Raw genomic sequence first — 15,092 nt, forward strand, 5'->3', positions numbered from 1 at the left:
TGACGCGTGCCACAAGACACTGAGATTCGGGGTGACGTGGTGCTTGGACGTTCTATGATGGCCAGCTTCTGCATTGAAACTAATAACCATTTGTAAATATTGTAAATATAAATATAGTTACATAAACCAAGCTCACTACACTATGTTAGGCAGAGATGCCCTTACAACCTTTTGTTCATCATGCACGATTCATTCTTTTTTAACTCGAGATTAAAGAAAATTTTATATTGGAAGATTTGTTAATTCACTCAATTGGGTAAAGTTTGCAATCTCTATAGGATTGATTTTATGTCAAATCCGTCGTTTACTTGCCATCCCAGGACATCAGACCTTCTGAGGTCACAGTTCATAAATATAGATAGATCAAACTTAGCTTCTAAATGAACTAGTGGAACAACCTTTGCTAGTTTAGCTGTGTTTTCGTCTAAACATTTGCAATGGTAGTGAAAGGCGTGGAAAAATTATTCAATATTTGACTATATAGTCAAATATTGAATAGCCGACCTCTTTTTGTTTCCTTTATAATGCCCTGGGATAATGAAACTTCAGCTTATTATCATGTTTTGTCTTCTCTTTTCAAAACAATAATTAGTTTTAATGTAGCTTCTATAGTTTTGTATTCATAGACAAACAATTACATACAGATTTTGTATGCACAAACAGAGGCACACTCATTTTTTTTATTTTTTTATAAAGTGTATGGTGCAATACTTTTGAGACCAGTTATAACGTAGTCGGTTATAACGAAACAGCGGCTACAGCAAAGCAATCACAATTTCCCATTCTCTTTTGCACTTTGTTATAACCGAAGTTGGTTATAACGAAATAGGGATATAGCAAAGTGATTTCCGATTCCCGTTGACTTCGTTATAATCGGTATCAACAGTAGCTCATTTTGCTCCTTATTAAGAGTAGTGGCAGTAACTAGTCAAAATGGGTGTACAATGTTTTTAATCGAATAGAAAACTAAAGAATGCCTTCATCTTAAAAGCCATCTAGAAGTTAGTTAGATGCTGGAAATTTGTATATCTTCGAGAGTAACAGAATTTTTTTTAAAATTGTGATTGGAATATTACAGTTTGGCGTAGAATGTTTGGAGCGTAGAACATTCGGACCTCGAACCAGCAACAGGGCTCTCGATGTACAGGGTAAACAACGCACCTCCGAAAAAGTTACTCCAGTCCACACACACAAAAGAAAGACACACTTATGCAACACTGGCTTACAACTCTTCGGTATATTTACACTTCTGTCTTCGTCTTCTTTTGATATCATGGGCTGGCCCCATGGAGAATAACGGGTCTTTTTCTTCAATAGGAAGCTAAACCAAAAGCTAAAATTGAAATTAATGTAAGGCTAGGTAGTCTAGTTCTTTTTGTAATAAGGCTAAAGACAGAGTACTAACGCTTCTATCGTCATGTTTTGCAATATTCTCTGCCTCAATGACTACCTAGCCTTACATTAATCTCATTTTTTGTTTTTGGTTTACAGTTTAGCTTCCTATAGAAGAAAAAGACCAATTATTCTTCATTCGCCTAGTCCATAATACCAAAAGAAGACGAAGATGAAAGTATAAATATACCAAAGAGTTGTTAATCAGTGCTGCATCTGTCTTTCTTTTATGTCCGTGGACTTGAGTAACTGTTTTGCGGGTGCGCTGTCTCCCTGTACATCATGAGCAACCAACTCGGCCGAACCTCTGTTTTAACAAAGGTTCTCGAATTTACCAGAGCGTGACATTTACAAAAATAACAAAAAAGGTGCATCCACTACCAGGCATTGAACCTCGGCCCATTTGCCCGGGAGCCAAATGCGCTACTGACTTGGCTAGCTGCGAACACAGCATTACCCTCTTTTTCAAAGTGCATCGCCCTGATGCAACACAAAACAAAACAAAAGAACAGTAAGCTAAAACGTCACTGGAACACGAAAAGTCCACAATCACTACAGTCCCATAGAGCATAGAATGGCTTGAGTTGAACGACGTGAACCACTTCGGATCGTGATTGGTGTCGTGACGGTGTTTGCATTCCGTTGGGCACCACTTCGCAGTTGAGCTCCCGAGGCAATGAAGTACCTTGTATGGCACGAATTATCATTTCAACAGTTTTTCGCTCAGGCCGCGGTGACGGATGGGTCTCCACATCACACCCTATCCCTGGGCTGGAAGTGAACATCCCGACAACAAATTTTGTTTTGGCCAGCGTCGACATTTGCTGGTCTTGGATCTGGAGTCGGCACACTGGCGGACTTCTTAGGCCCGGTGCACAACCACCTGAGCGTCGTCGCTCCCATCACCAGCCGGCTCAAGGGGCAGCATTGCGTCGAGCATGGTAGTTACCATCCGACTGTGTACCAATTGGGAAGGTGTAACTCTGGTGCTCTCTTGAACCGCAGTGTTTTAGGCAAACGTGACGTAGGGCAACACCTCGTCTCACGTCTTGCGCTCTACGTCGACGTACATGGAGATCATGTCAGCGATTGTCTTGTTAAGCCACTCTGTCAGCTCCTTGGTCTTTGGGTGGTATGCCGTGGTGCGACGATGTCCGATACGACGACCCACGATCTGTAACTAGCACCTCGGGAGTTCCGTGCCCGAGGATGATGGGCGACTTCAACCGCAGTTACTGACAGAAGGCCTTCGTCTCGACCTACCGCAATAGCTAATTGGTGGCAACGATTATCCAGCAATTCCTTAAAGTTGACGGTGGAAAGGGACCAAGCAAATCCATTCCAATTTGCTGGAACGGCATTGATGGGGGAGCGATTGGCTAGAGGAGTTCTGCTAGCTTCGTCGATGGTTTCTTCCGTCATTGGCACTCATGGCACAATCGGGTGTAGATGTAAATGGTCTTCAGAAGCTTAAGCCAGTAGTACCTCTCGCGGATCCTGGCGAGTTTCCGGGTGTAGCCAAGGTGTCCCACCATTGGGTCATCGTGGTAGACTTGGAACATCTCTCTGCGAAGGCCGCTGGGGACCACCAAAAGCCATGTCGTGTTGTTGTCGCCAAAATTCTTCTTTTGAAGTACACCCCGTCAGATGGCGAAGGATGGCAGAGCTTGCAAAAAGACTCGGGATACCGTAGTATGCCAGCCTTCCGAGTGCTCGATAAGTGCGTGCTGCACAGGGTCATCCTGTTGAAGTTCTTTCACTGCACCGACAAAAACATTGTCCTCGTCTTCGTCGCTAGTGCGCTCGGACGCCATCTCGACAGGGGCCCTCAAAAGACAATCGGTGTCACTGTGCTCGCTGCCAGACTTGCAGGCCACAGTCATGTCAAATTCCTGCAGTTGGAGACTCCAGCGGGCAAAACGTCCGAAGGGTCCTTTGAGTTTGCGAGCCAGCAGAGTGAGTGGTGGTCCATTACCACGTAGAAAGGACTTTCATACAGATAGGGTCTGAATTTCATTATCACCCTGACGACAGCAAGGCACTCTTTTTTTTGTCGTTGAGTATTTGCTCTTTGCCTTACGGAGTGTTCGACTTGCGTATGCAATGACTCACTCTGTGCCTTCCTGTGGCCGAGGACAGGAGGAGTTTGAAGGCGTTTGAGTTCATCGAACGCCTGCTGTTGCTCTTTTGTCCTCTCAAATTTTACGCCGTCCTTTGTGAGGTGCATCAGTGGTGCAGAGAGCTTGGCAGAATCCTGGACAGAGCGCCTATAGTAGGCACAAAGGCCCAGAATCTTTTTAAGCCTTCTTGTTTGACAGCGGTGAAAATGCGGCTACTTAGGGTCAGGACGAACACCTTCGCTGCCCACAACGTGGCCCAAGAACTTCAGTTCCTTGTAAGCAAATCAACATTTTGTCAGCTTGAGGGTGAGTCCTGCATTCTTGATAGCTTGGAGCACGGCTCGGAGTCGTCTCAAGTGCTCGTCGAAGTTGCTAGCTAACACCGCAACGTCGTCAAGGTAAACCAAACAGCTCTGCTATTTCAGGCCGGCAAGCACGGTGTCCATTACATGCTGGAAGGTCGCGGGCGCCGTGCAAAGCCCGGAGCGCATCACTTTAAATGCGTACAGCCCATCCGGTGTGACGAAGGCCGTCGTCTCGCTATCCCTTTCGTCGACCTTGATCTGCCAGTATCCACTCTTTAGATTCATTGACAAAAAATATTGGGAGTGGCGAAGTCGGTCCAACATGTCGTCAGTGCGAGGAACCAGATAGACATCTTTCTTAGTTACAGCGTTCAGCCTTTTTTATAGTCTATGCAGAATTAAAGAGTTCCGTCCTTCTTCTTGATGAGCACGACTGGTCGGGACCATGGACTGCTTGACAGCTGGATGATGTTGTCATCGAGCATTTCTTGAACGTGCTCCTGAATGACCTTCCTCTCTTTCACAGATACTCAGTATAGTGGTGGAGTGGGAGCACAACGTTGTCGGTAACAATGCGGTGCCTCTCTACTGTCGTTTGTCACACCTTTGAGGATGTCATAAAGCCCTCAGCATACGTGCCAACTCTTTTGAATTTTTCGTAAAATGTACAAATAGAGACTAATTTTACGATTTTATGAATCTTGCTTCAAATCTTATGAAAAATATATTTAATTTTTTTATTTCAAGTGGGCGATAGGTACCGTCCACAGCAGCGTCGTGGTTTTTACTATCCGTCTATCTGGTGGCCACGGGTCGAAAACCAATCCAAAGTTCAAAGCCTTTGTTTGTGTGTTCGGCACTGCATGATTGCACGTTGGTTCAACGTGTTCAGACGTTGTTGGGCCTCGTTGTTTCGGCCAGTTTCGAGGCGAGAAGTACGGCGTCTGTGTTTGTTGCATGTGTAGCTGTAGCATTCTCCTGGTCATTGTGGCTTCGCAGCGCAATGCTGAACTCCAAACCTCAAAAGAGGTACTTTCAGGTGTTCTTGAAGTCCTACATGTCGAAATTTTCGTGCTTCGTGCCGCCCAAAAAGCGAAAGAAGTTTGGATTCTGTAGCACGGGCACATGTGATGTAAGCGTTTCGCACGCTGGCCAGGCTGACATTAAGCTGCACATCGCTTCGCGCAACCCCCCCCGCCGTGGCCGTGGGACTTTTACGAATTGGAAAGTCCACAGGTTGGCAGGTATGCCTCAGTGAACTCACCGAGAAGTTCAAGCAGTTGTCCTCGCTCCGGAGCAGGAAGCTTTGTATTGATGTCAAGTTTTTGTGGGCGGCGTTCTCTGGGGGGGCTGCAGTGACGATGGGTCCTCAGTCAGTGCAGTGACCGCAGGTGAGTACCGGAGTTCCTCGATGTGGCCCACATCAGTACCTTTGGTGAGGTGTTGCGGCTCTTGTCGGAAGTTTGTAACGAAAACTGTGGTACGTCCGTCTTGAAGCATTGTTACACCTCTTGCGACTCTGATTTTTCTTTCAAGAAGCAACTGGATACTGCCTTCGACCAGAAGTTGGACGCAGGAAGCTTAATCGGACTCGACGGGTATCAGAATACTCGACCTCGACAGCAGGTTCACATGGTCGGCGAGTACTCGAACAGCGGCTGCCTTTACCATAGATCCTTCCGGCTTCAGGACAGGTTGTTGGAGTGTCAACCTGTTCTCTCCTAGTGGATGACCGCACCGTGCTTGGACAAGAAGTCCATTCCAAGGATAACATCCCTCGCACAGTCTTGAAGAACGATGGACTTCACCGGACAGGTTTCGCCATGAATCTTGACGGGGCAGTGCACCTTCCAACGGGTGTAATAAGATGCCCTCCGGCAGTGCGTATCTGCGGGCCATCTCACAGTGTAGTGACTTTCTGGAGGCGTCAATGGAGTCTCCCACTTGAAATGGAGTAGTCTGTTCCGGTGTCCACGAGTGCTGATGTGTCGTGGCCATCAATAACAACGGTGAGGTTGTTGGACACTTTTGCAGAAGCGTCGTTTCAATGAATGTTGTCGCAGCAGTGGGAGCTCTTCGGCGTTCTTGGAGGCTCTTAACGTTGTCAGCCCACAGCAGCAGCCACTCCACTTCCAGGAGTTGCCACTCTTAGTTTTCCTGGCAGGACAGGAGACAGACTCCCACAACAAGATCTGCACAAGGGCGATGCTTGGCAGTGGGGTGACGGCGAATGGAGACCGTGGCGAGGAGGTGGTCGCGGCAGTGATGGAAGTGCTGTGCCAATTGCGCCAAGGACGCAATCCTGTTACATGTAGCGCCAAATTGTCATTTTACCGAAGAATTGCGCCATGCCTGCGCCGAGATGAGATGTAGCATCAAAAAATAAAAATTGAAGTCTTATCAGAGCGCGTGGCGGTAACGCGGTATTTTCCGCGCCGCAACTGTTACGCAAACCGATACTGCGAGGGTGCATTATCATAATCATCATTGAAAGGAACAACGTTAGCGACATCTGAGACCAAAGCCGCAGAGGCTAACCGAAGAACCATCCCACTGAGCAGCCTTTTTAAAAAAAAAAAGACCGAGCTTGTGGATGCTTTTAATGTTGGCCCGCCCTGTTCCCGTGCGCTAGCTGCCAGCGAAGTCAAAGTTAGCGCGAGCCCAATGCTCTGTGCATTCCTGACTCGCGCGTGGGCTCGTACAGTGTGGGCACCGCTACGGGCTCCTAGCGCGCTTGTAGCTTCGGCTGCTCTCGTACCGAAGCTGAAACGAAGTATAGTTGAGTTGCACCAAACTCTGGATGTAGTGCTGGTAAAACATCACCGTCCTTTTCGAAGCACAAGGCACTGCGCGACTCGTGCGACTGTGGTGTCTGCTCTGCGGGTGTCGCTTCTCTGCAGCGCGTCGGCGCATGTTAAGGAGCGCACTCAACGGTTTAACTCGCCGTGATCCTATCGTGACTTCGCCAGCACATAGAAAATGAATCGGAATTTTTGAAGCGAATATCAAATACCGCAATATTTGAAGCTGCTGCCCGAAAGACAACTCTATTCTGAACTAAAACATTCCACAACCGTGAGGGTCGTTAGATGCTGCTGCAGATACCTTAAAAGAAGTGCAGGCTGATAAAACTAAATATCCTGTACCATCAGAACTCAGTGTGATATATTTAATTGTATTTTTTTGTCTGACGAGCAGATAAACTTTATTTAAAAGAATGTTTTCTTTTTTTGTGTTTACTTTGTTGAATTTTATATATCCTGTCTTAAAAAGGCGACAGGCGCTGTGTTTCAATAATAGAGATGGGCTTTATATAGCAATGCAGCATTATTTCATTTTCAAGTAATATGCCAACATATGCCGGACCCTGCTCCAAAAGGGCCACTACCTGCTCCAAAACAACATTTTGCCTGCTACAAGGCCTGCTCCAAAAGGTCAAATGACACTTCTATCACTGTCGCGGAGATGGCGACCGGCGGAGATATTCGTCAATGTCCCGAGGTGGCTCGTATTACTTTGTGCGTGGTTTACTCGTCTGAAAATCTCTGGGCTCAAGCTGGCACTAGCAGCAGCAGCGATAGACATGTCCAGCCTCTCTACAGTGGAAACATATTGGGCGCCGGTCTGCCGCCGTCCACACGTCAGTCTTTTGAGGCCACCGTTGCTCCTGTTGGAGAGTATGCTGTGGTGAAGGGGCCTCTCGCTTTGGTGCCATTGAGTACTGCCGGGAAGACAGAAGCGGCGGGTGACAAGCTGCGGCGGCGTAGCTCAGGGCTGGTGGTCCCGGACCGGCATTGATGAGAACCTCCGGCCGGAGCGCTTGCTGAACTTCTTCCCTTTCAACCTCGGTAATTGAGGGCAAAGCTGGGCTTGTGGCAGCAGGTAGGAGTTTCTTGATTTCCTGCCGACAACATTCCGGATGATCTCGCGGATGTCCGTGCTGTTGCAGTTGGACGGCGAGGGGGCAGCGAAGCTGGGAAGCCTCTGGTAGTGGGAGGCCCATGCATGAAGGGCACGTTCGATGTTTATTGCCTCAGTGATGAAAGCTGCAACAATGGTAGGTGGGGTTCGCACAAGGCCTCCAAAAATGTTTTCTTTTACTCCCGGCATCAGGACCCGCAGCTTTTTTTCCTTTGGAAGCGTTTGGGTCGGCGCAATTCATGAGGCGGAAAACGTCTTCAACGAAACCATGACGATCTCATTCGGCCCTTGGCTTCTTGCTTGAAGAAGTTCTTCGGCCCGCTGATGCTGGTTGGCAAGGGTGCATCTAAGCTCGGTTTGGACGTCTTCCCACGATTAAATCAATGCTTTGTGGTTTTTGAACCAGGTGCGTCATGCCTTCCAGAGCAAAATAGACATTCTGTAGGCTCTGCTCAGTCACCCATTCGTTGAACTGGGCGACCAGTCGTCCACATCTTTATAAAGATCCCCATAGAAATTTGCCAGCATCTGTGGTGGGGTCTGCACGCAGACAATGGTTGTTGCTGGCGTCCCGTCTTGCTGTGACGTGGAGTTCATTGCCAGCGTCTTTTTTTTCCTTGGCTGCTTTGATAGTTGACCGAACTCCGGAAACTGGCCTTGGTTGCGGTGGCTAGCTCGGGTCTCAGGTTCGTTGATGGGGATTAGCTTTCGGAGACTTGAAAAGGATGGAGCCTGACAGATCTTCTGAGGGGTACATTTCACGGGCATGGAATGTGGTACCCAGCTCCTCCACCAAGATGTCACGAATGACAGATGTTGGAGCGACAAATAACTGGAGAAACTAAATGTTTAATGGGGCGAACTTGTGCCCGAAACAAAATAGAAGGCTGGTATCACAGGCGTCAATGTCGGCGAAACAGCAGGATGGAGTGCTGGGGAGAGACTGAGTTTGGCTTGCCGCGCGGAGCCCCTTTTGTACACACGTGGGCTTTTGGAACTGTTGGCGTAGAAGGCTTGGCACATGGAACATTCAGACCTCAAACCAGCAACACGGTTCTCAAATTTACTCGAACGCAACATTGACAAAAATAACAAAAAGGTGCATCCGCTATCAGGCATTGAACCTCGGGCCATTTGCGTAGGAGCCAAGTGCGCTGCCGACTTGGCTAGCTCCGCATGTGACAACATAGTCTTCAAAAATCGGCTACAATCGGATGAAATATAACCAGAACATAAGTAAGGTGTCCAGGAAGCATCCAGAGTCACTAAAACCGTCCCAGACTGTAAGTTGTGACTTTTCTTGCTCCTCTCGCATCATGTGCCATCAAACATTGGCTACATTATAGCTGCTACTTACACGTCAATATTTCGGTCTTCGCGAGGTTTTAGCGCCGATTTTTTGCAGCAGCAGCACAAGGCTTCTTGCCAGTAAAGGTCCTGTGGTGCATCGGTGCCAGCAGGCTGAGAATCGTGCAGAAGGCTTTTAAATTGGCAACAAAACTCGTGAGAGCTCCCACTGTTGTAGCTCTGTTTTGTACTTAAGTCTCCATTTGACGTGGGGCGTTACGATGCAAACGTAGAAAGAAAAAATTACTCGGTGCACTCGCTCTTCTCTAAGTGTACTTTGAGGCAGATTAAAAATCTTTCATGCTTCCGAGTCGACTCCCGGACGTGTAGAGAATATGCACTCGTGACAAGTGGGGCAGATCATGCACCTGACAGGTACCATTAGTGCTCCAATGTTGCACATCACTGAACTCGCAGAGGCACACCTAGTTGTCCTGTATCAGTTATCGAAGAACCCAGCCTTTTTTCCGAAGCGCTGATAAATGGGAACGGGACGTCGATGGCGTCGGAACGGTTGCTGGTGTCGTAGTTAGGCTTAGCAGGCTGCCGTAAACGTCCTTCCGCTGGTGTTCTCCGCTTCCATATACGCTGCCTTTCTTGAAACTTCTACTTGCTTCGGTAGTTCCAGAGGCGAAAATTTATTGCAAATTGAATTGGCCTTATTTATCGCAAATTGAATTGGAGAAACATAGAAAGCACCGCTGTCCCGAGCGGCGGCCTTTCGAAGATGCCCGATACTTGCGAAAACTTGTGATTTTTTCAGGAAAATCTAGTCAATCAGACACACTTTTTCCTGACTACTCGTCCAAATTTTTTTTTTGCTCATAGAAGTAGATTGTCAAAAAATGATAAAAAAGCAAAAAAAGAAAACCCAAATAAGATTTTTTGACCCGCATCTCCCCTTAACATAGAAACCCACAGTCCACACCACGGACTGCTAGTTTGAGAACAAAATAAGGAGCAAATAATTCCTCATTTTAGATAAGAGAGTACTGCAAAATACCGAGCATGCATTCACTCAAAATTTGAAGATAATTGCAAAAAAATAGGGGATGGGTGCATGTGAGGTCATCAGTTTTACTTAAGTACATGTACTTTGCATATTCTTTCAGATGTTCCAAATTTTGGGGGTGGGCGCTTAGTACAGTATGGGCGAATGCACGGTACTCTGCGGTATGCTGCAAAGTGTCTGTAAATACAAAAGACTCAGCATTTTTTTTTTTTTATTAAGAAGCAGCGTTTTTTGTGACCACATTTATTGTTTATTATTCATAATTTTGAGCTTAGTTCAATATTATGAACAATATTTTTGAGGAACGTGGTGTCACATGAACGAGACGTCACCGCAGTTCGTCGCAACATTTCGATAAAGATTGTCGCTACGCAAATGTTAAGTGAATGTTGAATGTTAAGCGTGGCAGCCGTTACGCTCCATCGAAACGCCCCATTCTCTCGGGTGCCCGGTGACCTTGGCCCGGTGGCGCAGGGACTCCTGGGGGCGCCGCTGCACGGCTGTGGTGGCCATGGACGCCCTCTATTTTGCCAGACCCCACGAGCAGTACAGACCCATCGCCATCAGGAGGGAACTTACCAAGGTGGGACGCAAACGGGACCCGCGAGCTTGTCTGCTCGTGCTCTCGTCGTAGGCGCGCCGAAGTCCATCCCTGGAGCATCACTTCACTGGAGCGAAGGTTTTGTGGCATTTGTGAGGTCAAATGTGTGCGCCGTCAACATCGTCAAAAAGCGAAACAATAAAAAAACAATGTGCAAAAAAAAAATGGGAGATCTTTGGAAACTGTGAGCGATCCGCAGCTTCCCGATGGATGGTGCCTGCGGGCACTCTCGTCGTAAGAGATTGCAGGGCTGCACGATGCACTCGGTTGCAACTAAATGCAAATGTCTGAACCGGCCTCAGGGGACGTGCGCCAAGGGATAACTTTTTTTTTTGTTGTTATTTGCGATAACTGAATGAATTTTTCACAGTTCATGGTGCTTAATCTCCTTTTTGTTAATCTGGTGCTAGTTTTCATATAGCTTTGCTTATAGCTAAGATATAGAGAATAGCCGATAACAGCTATTGCTGTAATAATATCAGTATCTTCAGCTGAGCCGTTAGTTTGTGCGTTACCACCCCACCTCCCAAGCTGACTTGGTAGTGCGGTGTCGTCCGACAGGCCTTCTGCGGGTTCTCGTGCCCCGGGGTGCCCGAGGGGAAGCGGGCGGCGGTGGCCACGGGCAACTGGGGCTGCGGCGCCTTCCGGGGGGACCCCCAGCTCAAGTCGCTGTTACAGCTGATGGCTGCTGCAGTGGCTGGGCGCGACGTCGTCTACTTCACCTTCAACGACAGGCGCCTCTGCCGGAACCTCAGGAACATGCATCGGTTTCTGCGGGAGCGCAACCTCTGCGTCGGTGAGTCTTCTTTCCCGCATCTCGGTGGCCCATTGCAGTCTGGCTTTTTTTTATTCAAACCCCGTGCCGTGACCGACCCAAAATGTCAAGATACGGTCGAGCCTCTCTATAGAGAAGGTCGACGTACATGTAGACCCTTTTTTTAAGAGGCGTCGAAGGGAGGCGCCGTTCCACTTTTGCTTTCCTGTCAACTTCCAGTCAAACGAGAGGACAAACAATCCCCACCGTAGCGCTGCTTCTTGCAATGCTCGTGAAATATTTTATGACCAGTTTCCCGGGTGGCTAGCTAGAGGAACTGTTGGCGAGAGATTTGTTTGAGATTGTTTAATACCCCCTTAAGATGTCTGATCCCCTCTTATAGGTTGAATAGCGCAGCAAAAAGACTTTGCTAAATCTCCAATTTTGTGATTTCTGTAGAGCTTCGTCATTTTAGGAATTTTGGTATCAACAGGCCTGATTGCCTGCCAAAACTGAGCGGCCGGAAGTCTCTTAAGAGGCGTGAGACGACTGGTGTTTGTAAACAGAAAAAGGGTGTATACCGCATTTAGTGGGGGAAAAGACAGACTCCCTATCAATAAGGTCTGCGGATCTACTTTCCTGCAGAGCACACATAGAGCCAATCATTACACTTTGCGTAAGAAACGCAGCGAATAATAAGGTTGAAAAAGCGATATGCATCTAAGATGCGATCTGTGCAGATCGCATTTGCGTGTGAGGGTGCTATCTCTGTCCAGTGGGTCAATGGGTTCCTTCTGTCGATTACAATGATTGGCTATCCATATGCTATGCAAGAAACTGATTTTGCAGTCTTTGTTCATAAACAATGCATGGATTACTCTATAAATATTGTAGTGAAGATATGGATGTAATGAGGCAAAGGCAAGGTATGCTTGTAATAGTAGTGATGCAGGCATTTGAGGTACTGATATAGTTAAGATAATAATTTAGCAAAGATTCGTCCTCTAAGAACTGACTTTGCTGTGGAGAAGTTCTACTTTAACGAATCATTTGGTTAATATTTTGAGATCAATGCTTTGGTTGATTGGCATTTATTGGTACAAATACGGCTCGGGCTATGATGTGCCAGGGGTTCAGCAGAGATTAGGGTATTCATGCCTGACTGAAGCCATTCTGCTAGAGTTTAATTTGGTTTGTGTGGATTGAAGGTGAATTGAAGATTTTGAAATGAAGTAGAAACATTAAAATTACCTGTCAAAACATTTACATTTACCCGACATATGACGTAACCTTCCTTGAGGGTGATTTTTAACAGTTGCAATAGCGTGAAATTAAGCAAGACTGTGTAAATATTTGAATTTTTGGATAGTAGTTTAGAATATTATGCTATTCGATTGTTGCTTCAGGATGAACTGTGATATTGATATTTTCTAAGTGTTGATTTGGTTAGCCCCATTGAGCGTGCTTCTTATCGAGCACTAATGCATTGCGAAGAAGCAACACCTGAGGAACTCGCTTCCGCAGTTGTCGCTGCTTCTATGCAGTGCACCATTGCTTGGTAAGAGCATGGTGCACTGCAGAGATCATATTCACTAAAACAATGTTTTAGTAAATAGAATCTGGTGTTTTGTAATATAATAATCAGACTCTCATGCAGTTTTCTGCCCTTTTAATTACTGTAAAACCCTTTATTTTCGCGGCCCCATTTCTCGCAAATCAGTCATACAGGACATAATCGCAGCCAGTAAAGTTTGCGAATTCCAGTTTAAAACTCTTAAAAATATAAATTTTAGCGTCCCCTTAGATTTTGCAAATTTTTCAGTTTGCGAAATATTCGAAAATTAAGGGCTCGCGAACATGAAGTGTTTTACAGTATGTATTTTTCTAATCCTTGAAAACAAATACCCGAATAAGCAAGAATTTTCTAAAGTTTGGCTTCACATATGAAATTGATCAACGTATGCTTTATAGTACTTTATTTTGATTAATTTTGTCGAGAAAGCTTAGTCCATGTACACGCGTGACGTAGCATTTGGCACAATTATGACATTTGCATTTTTCAAAGTTTACTAGTCAAGGTTGAGGGGAGACATAAGTCTTTGGAGCCAAAAGATTGATTTAAAAAAAATTATTTTTTTTAAATGGTGATCTTGAAATTCACAGCTATTTTTCTTTTGATCTCCCAAGGTTTTTTATTTTGAAGATTAATATTTGAGCCATAATATCACTTTATAATCTCTATAAAGGCTGAAATTGTGCTGAAGCTGATGCTAAAACAACACTTTCTCGAAGCACAAATTTTAGACTCCTTACAATTTTTCAGAAGGGATATCTCTGTATCTACGGCAGACAGAAAGATTTCATTTTTAGCACCATAAAGCTAAGTGTGCAAATAATGCAATGTTGGAAGCATATTTTTCAATATAGTTGTAAGAAAATTTTTGACTGAAATAAGGTTTTATTGCTTGGTAGCCACACATTGAGCATTGAACTTCAATGTGTTATAAAGTCACTAATAATGGTTCAATCTAAAAAGTGCTTCCAACATTGCATTCTTCATAATTTGTAGTATCAGACTATTTCTTAAAACATACTTTAAAAAAAATATATATATATTTTTCTCTGTTATTTTTGTAAACAAAGTCTGGTTAATTATAACTATTGAAGTAACCTACTAATAAAAAAATATAACAGATATTTGGAATCAGCTCAAACGTCTGAACAAGCTTGTGCTGTTTGAAAGGGGTTGGCCTATGAAGTGAGGAAAAAATACCCAGGAGCACCGTTCCCCCTCAAGGCGATAACACCAAGTTTTACTGCCCGAGTTGCTTCTGTACTGGAGCACATTCCGCTGCACTAGTAGTTTTAATGAAAGACTTCCAGGTGCGACAGAAAAATGAAAGAACTAGTACTTGCATGATCACACCACCTGTGTTACAGCTCAATGTTTAGCATGTTTCACTTGCAGCAGTTAGTTGTTCTTTCATACAAATCTACCACATAGCGTACTTATTTTTTCCAATAGGTGTCTGGCAAAAACTTTCCTACTTAAAAATTTGAATAAAGAGTTCCCCTTAAAAATTAATGACATGATGATAGATTTATAATCTAATATAATATAAATTTAGCATTTTCTAGGTGTGCTAGAAAGGAAATAGAATAATGCACATAGACCTGATCGTGAATTGTTGTTCTATACTCAGGTGATATCTACGAGCTGTTGATGCAGTACCACCAAGACTGTGCTTCGAAAAACATTTCCACCAAAGGCGGCCTCTTTGATTTCCTCTACAGTTGGCAAATCACCTAGAAGTTGATGTATTTCTCTAAGGAAGTATTTTAGCCACTTTTTTTCCAAGTGCCCTTTGGTCAAGACGTTACACCAAATAAAAACAATTTTAATTTTAAACAGAAAGTGTTCATAAAAATTTTTTCTAAACATAATTACACATTCTGAAAGGATAGTTAGCGCATTGCACGCGTCCAATTTTCATCGTCATTATTGGTAAACGCTGGTATGGGTTGTAGACTGCGTCCCGAATTTTCAGGTGGATCTGACTCACTCCAACCAGTAAACACCGTCTGAAGATTATTTTCCTGACAATACTATAAATGCTTTGAACTTGTATATTTTAGAATA

At 45.2% G+C, this 15,092-nt stretch overlaps 1 protein-coding gene across 2 annotated transcripts in view; it reads left to right on the forward strand.

Annotated features, from left to right (window-relative positions):
- Positions 1-14,861, forward strand: part of LOC8053055 (poly(ADP-ribose) glycohydrolase) — a 48,053-nt gene extending 33,192 nt beyond the window's left edge. For both annotated transcript variants that reach the window (XM_029981787.3, XM_029981786.3), the window contains 3 exons: positions 10,572-10,680; positions 11,260-11,494; positions 14,656-14,861. In XM_029981787.3, the coding sequence (XP_029837647.2) occupies positions 10,572-10,680; positions 11,260-11,494; positions 14,656-14,762 (451 nt within the window). In that variant the 3' untranslated portion in view covers positions 14,763-14,861. The remainder of the gene's footprint in view (positions 1-10,571; positions 10,681-11,259; positions 11,495-14,655) is intronic.
- Positions 14,862-15,092: the final 231 nt, after the last annotated feature.

Source organism: Ixodes scapularis, unplaced genomic scaffold (assembly GCF_016920785.2).
Source record: "Ixodes scapularis isolate PalLabHiFi unplaced genomic scaffold, ASM1692078v2 PGA_scaffold3__209_contigs__length_174095766, whole genome shotgun sequence".
NCBI classification, from domain to species: domain Eukaryota; kingdom Metazoa; phylum Arthropoda; class Arachnida; order Ixodida; family Ixodidae; genus Ixodes; species Ixodes scapularis.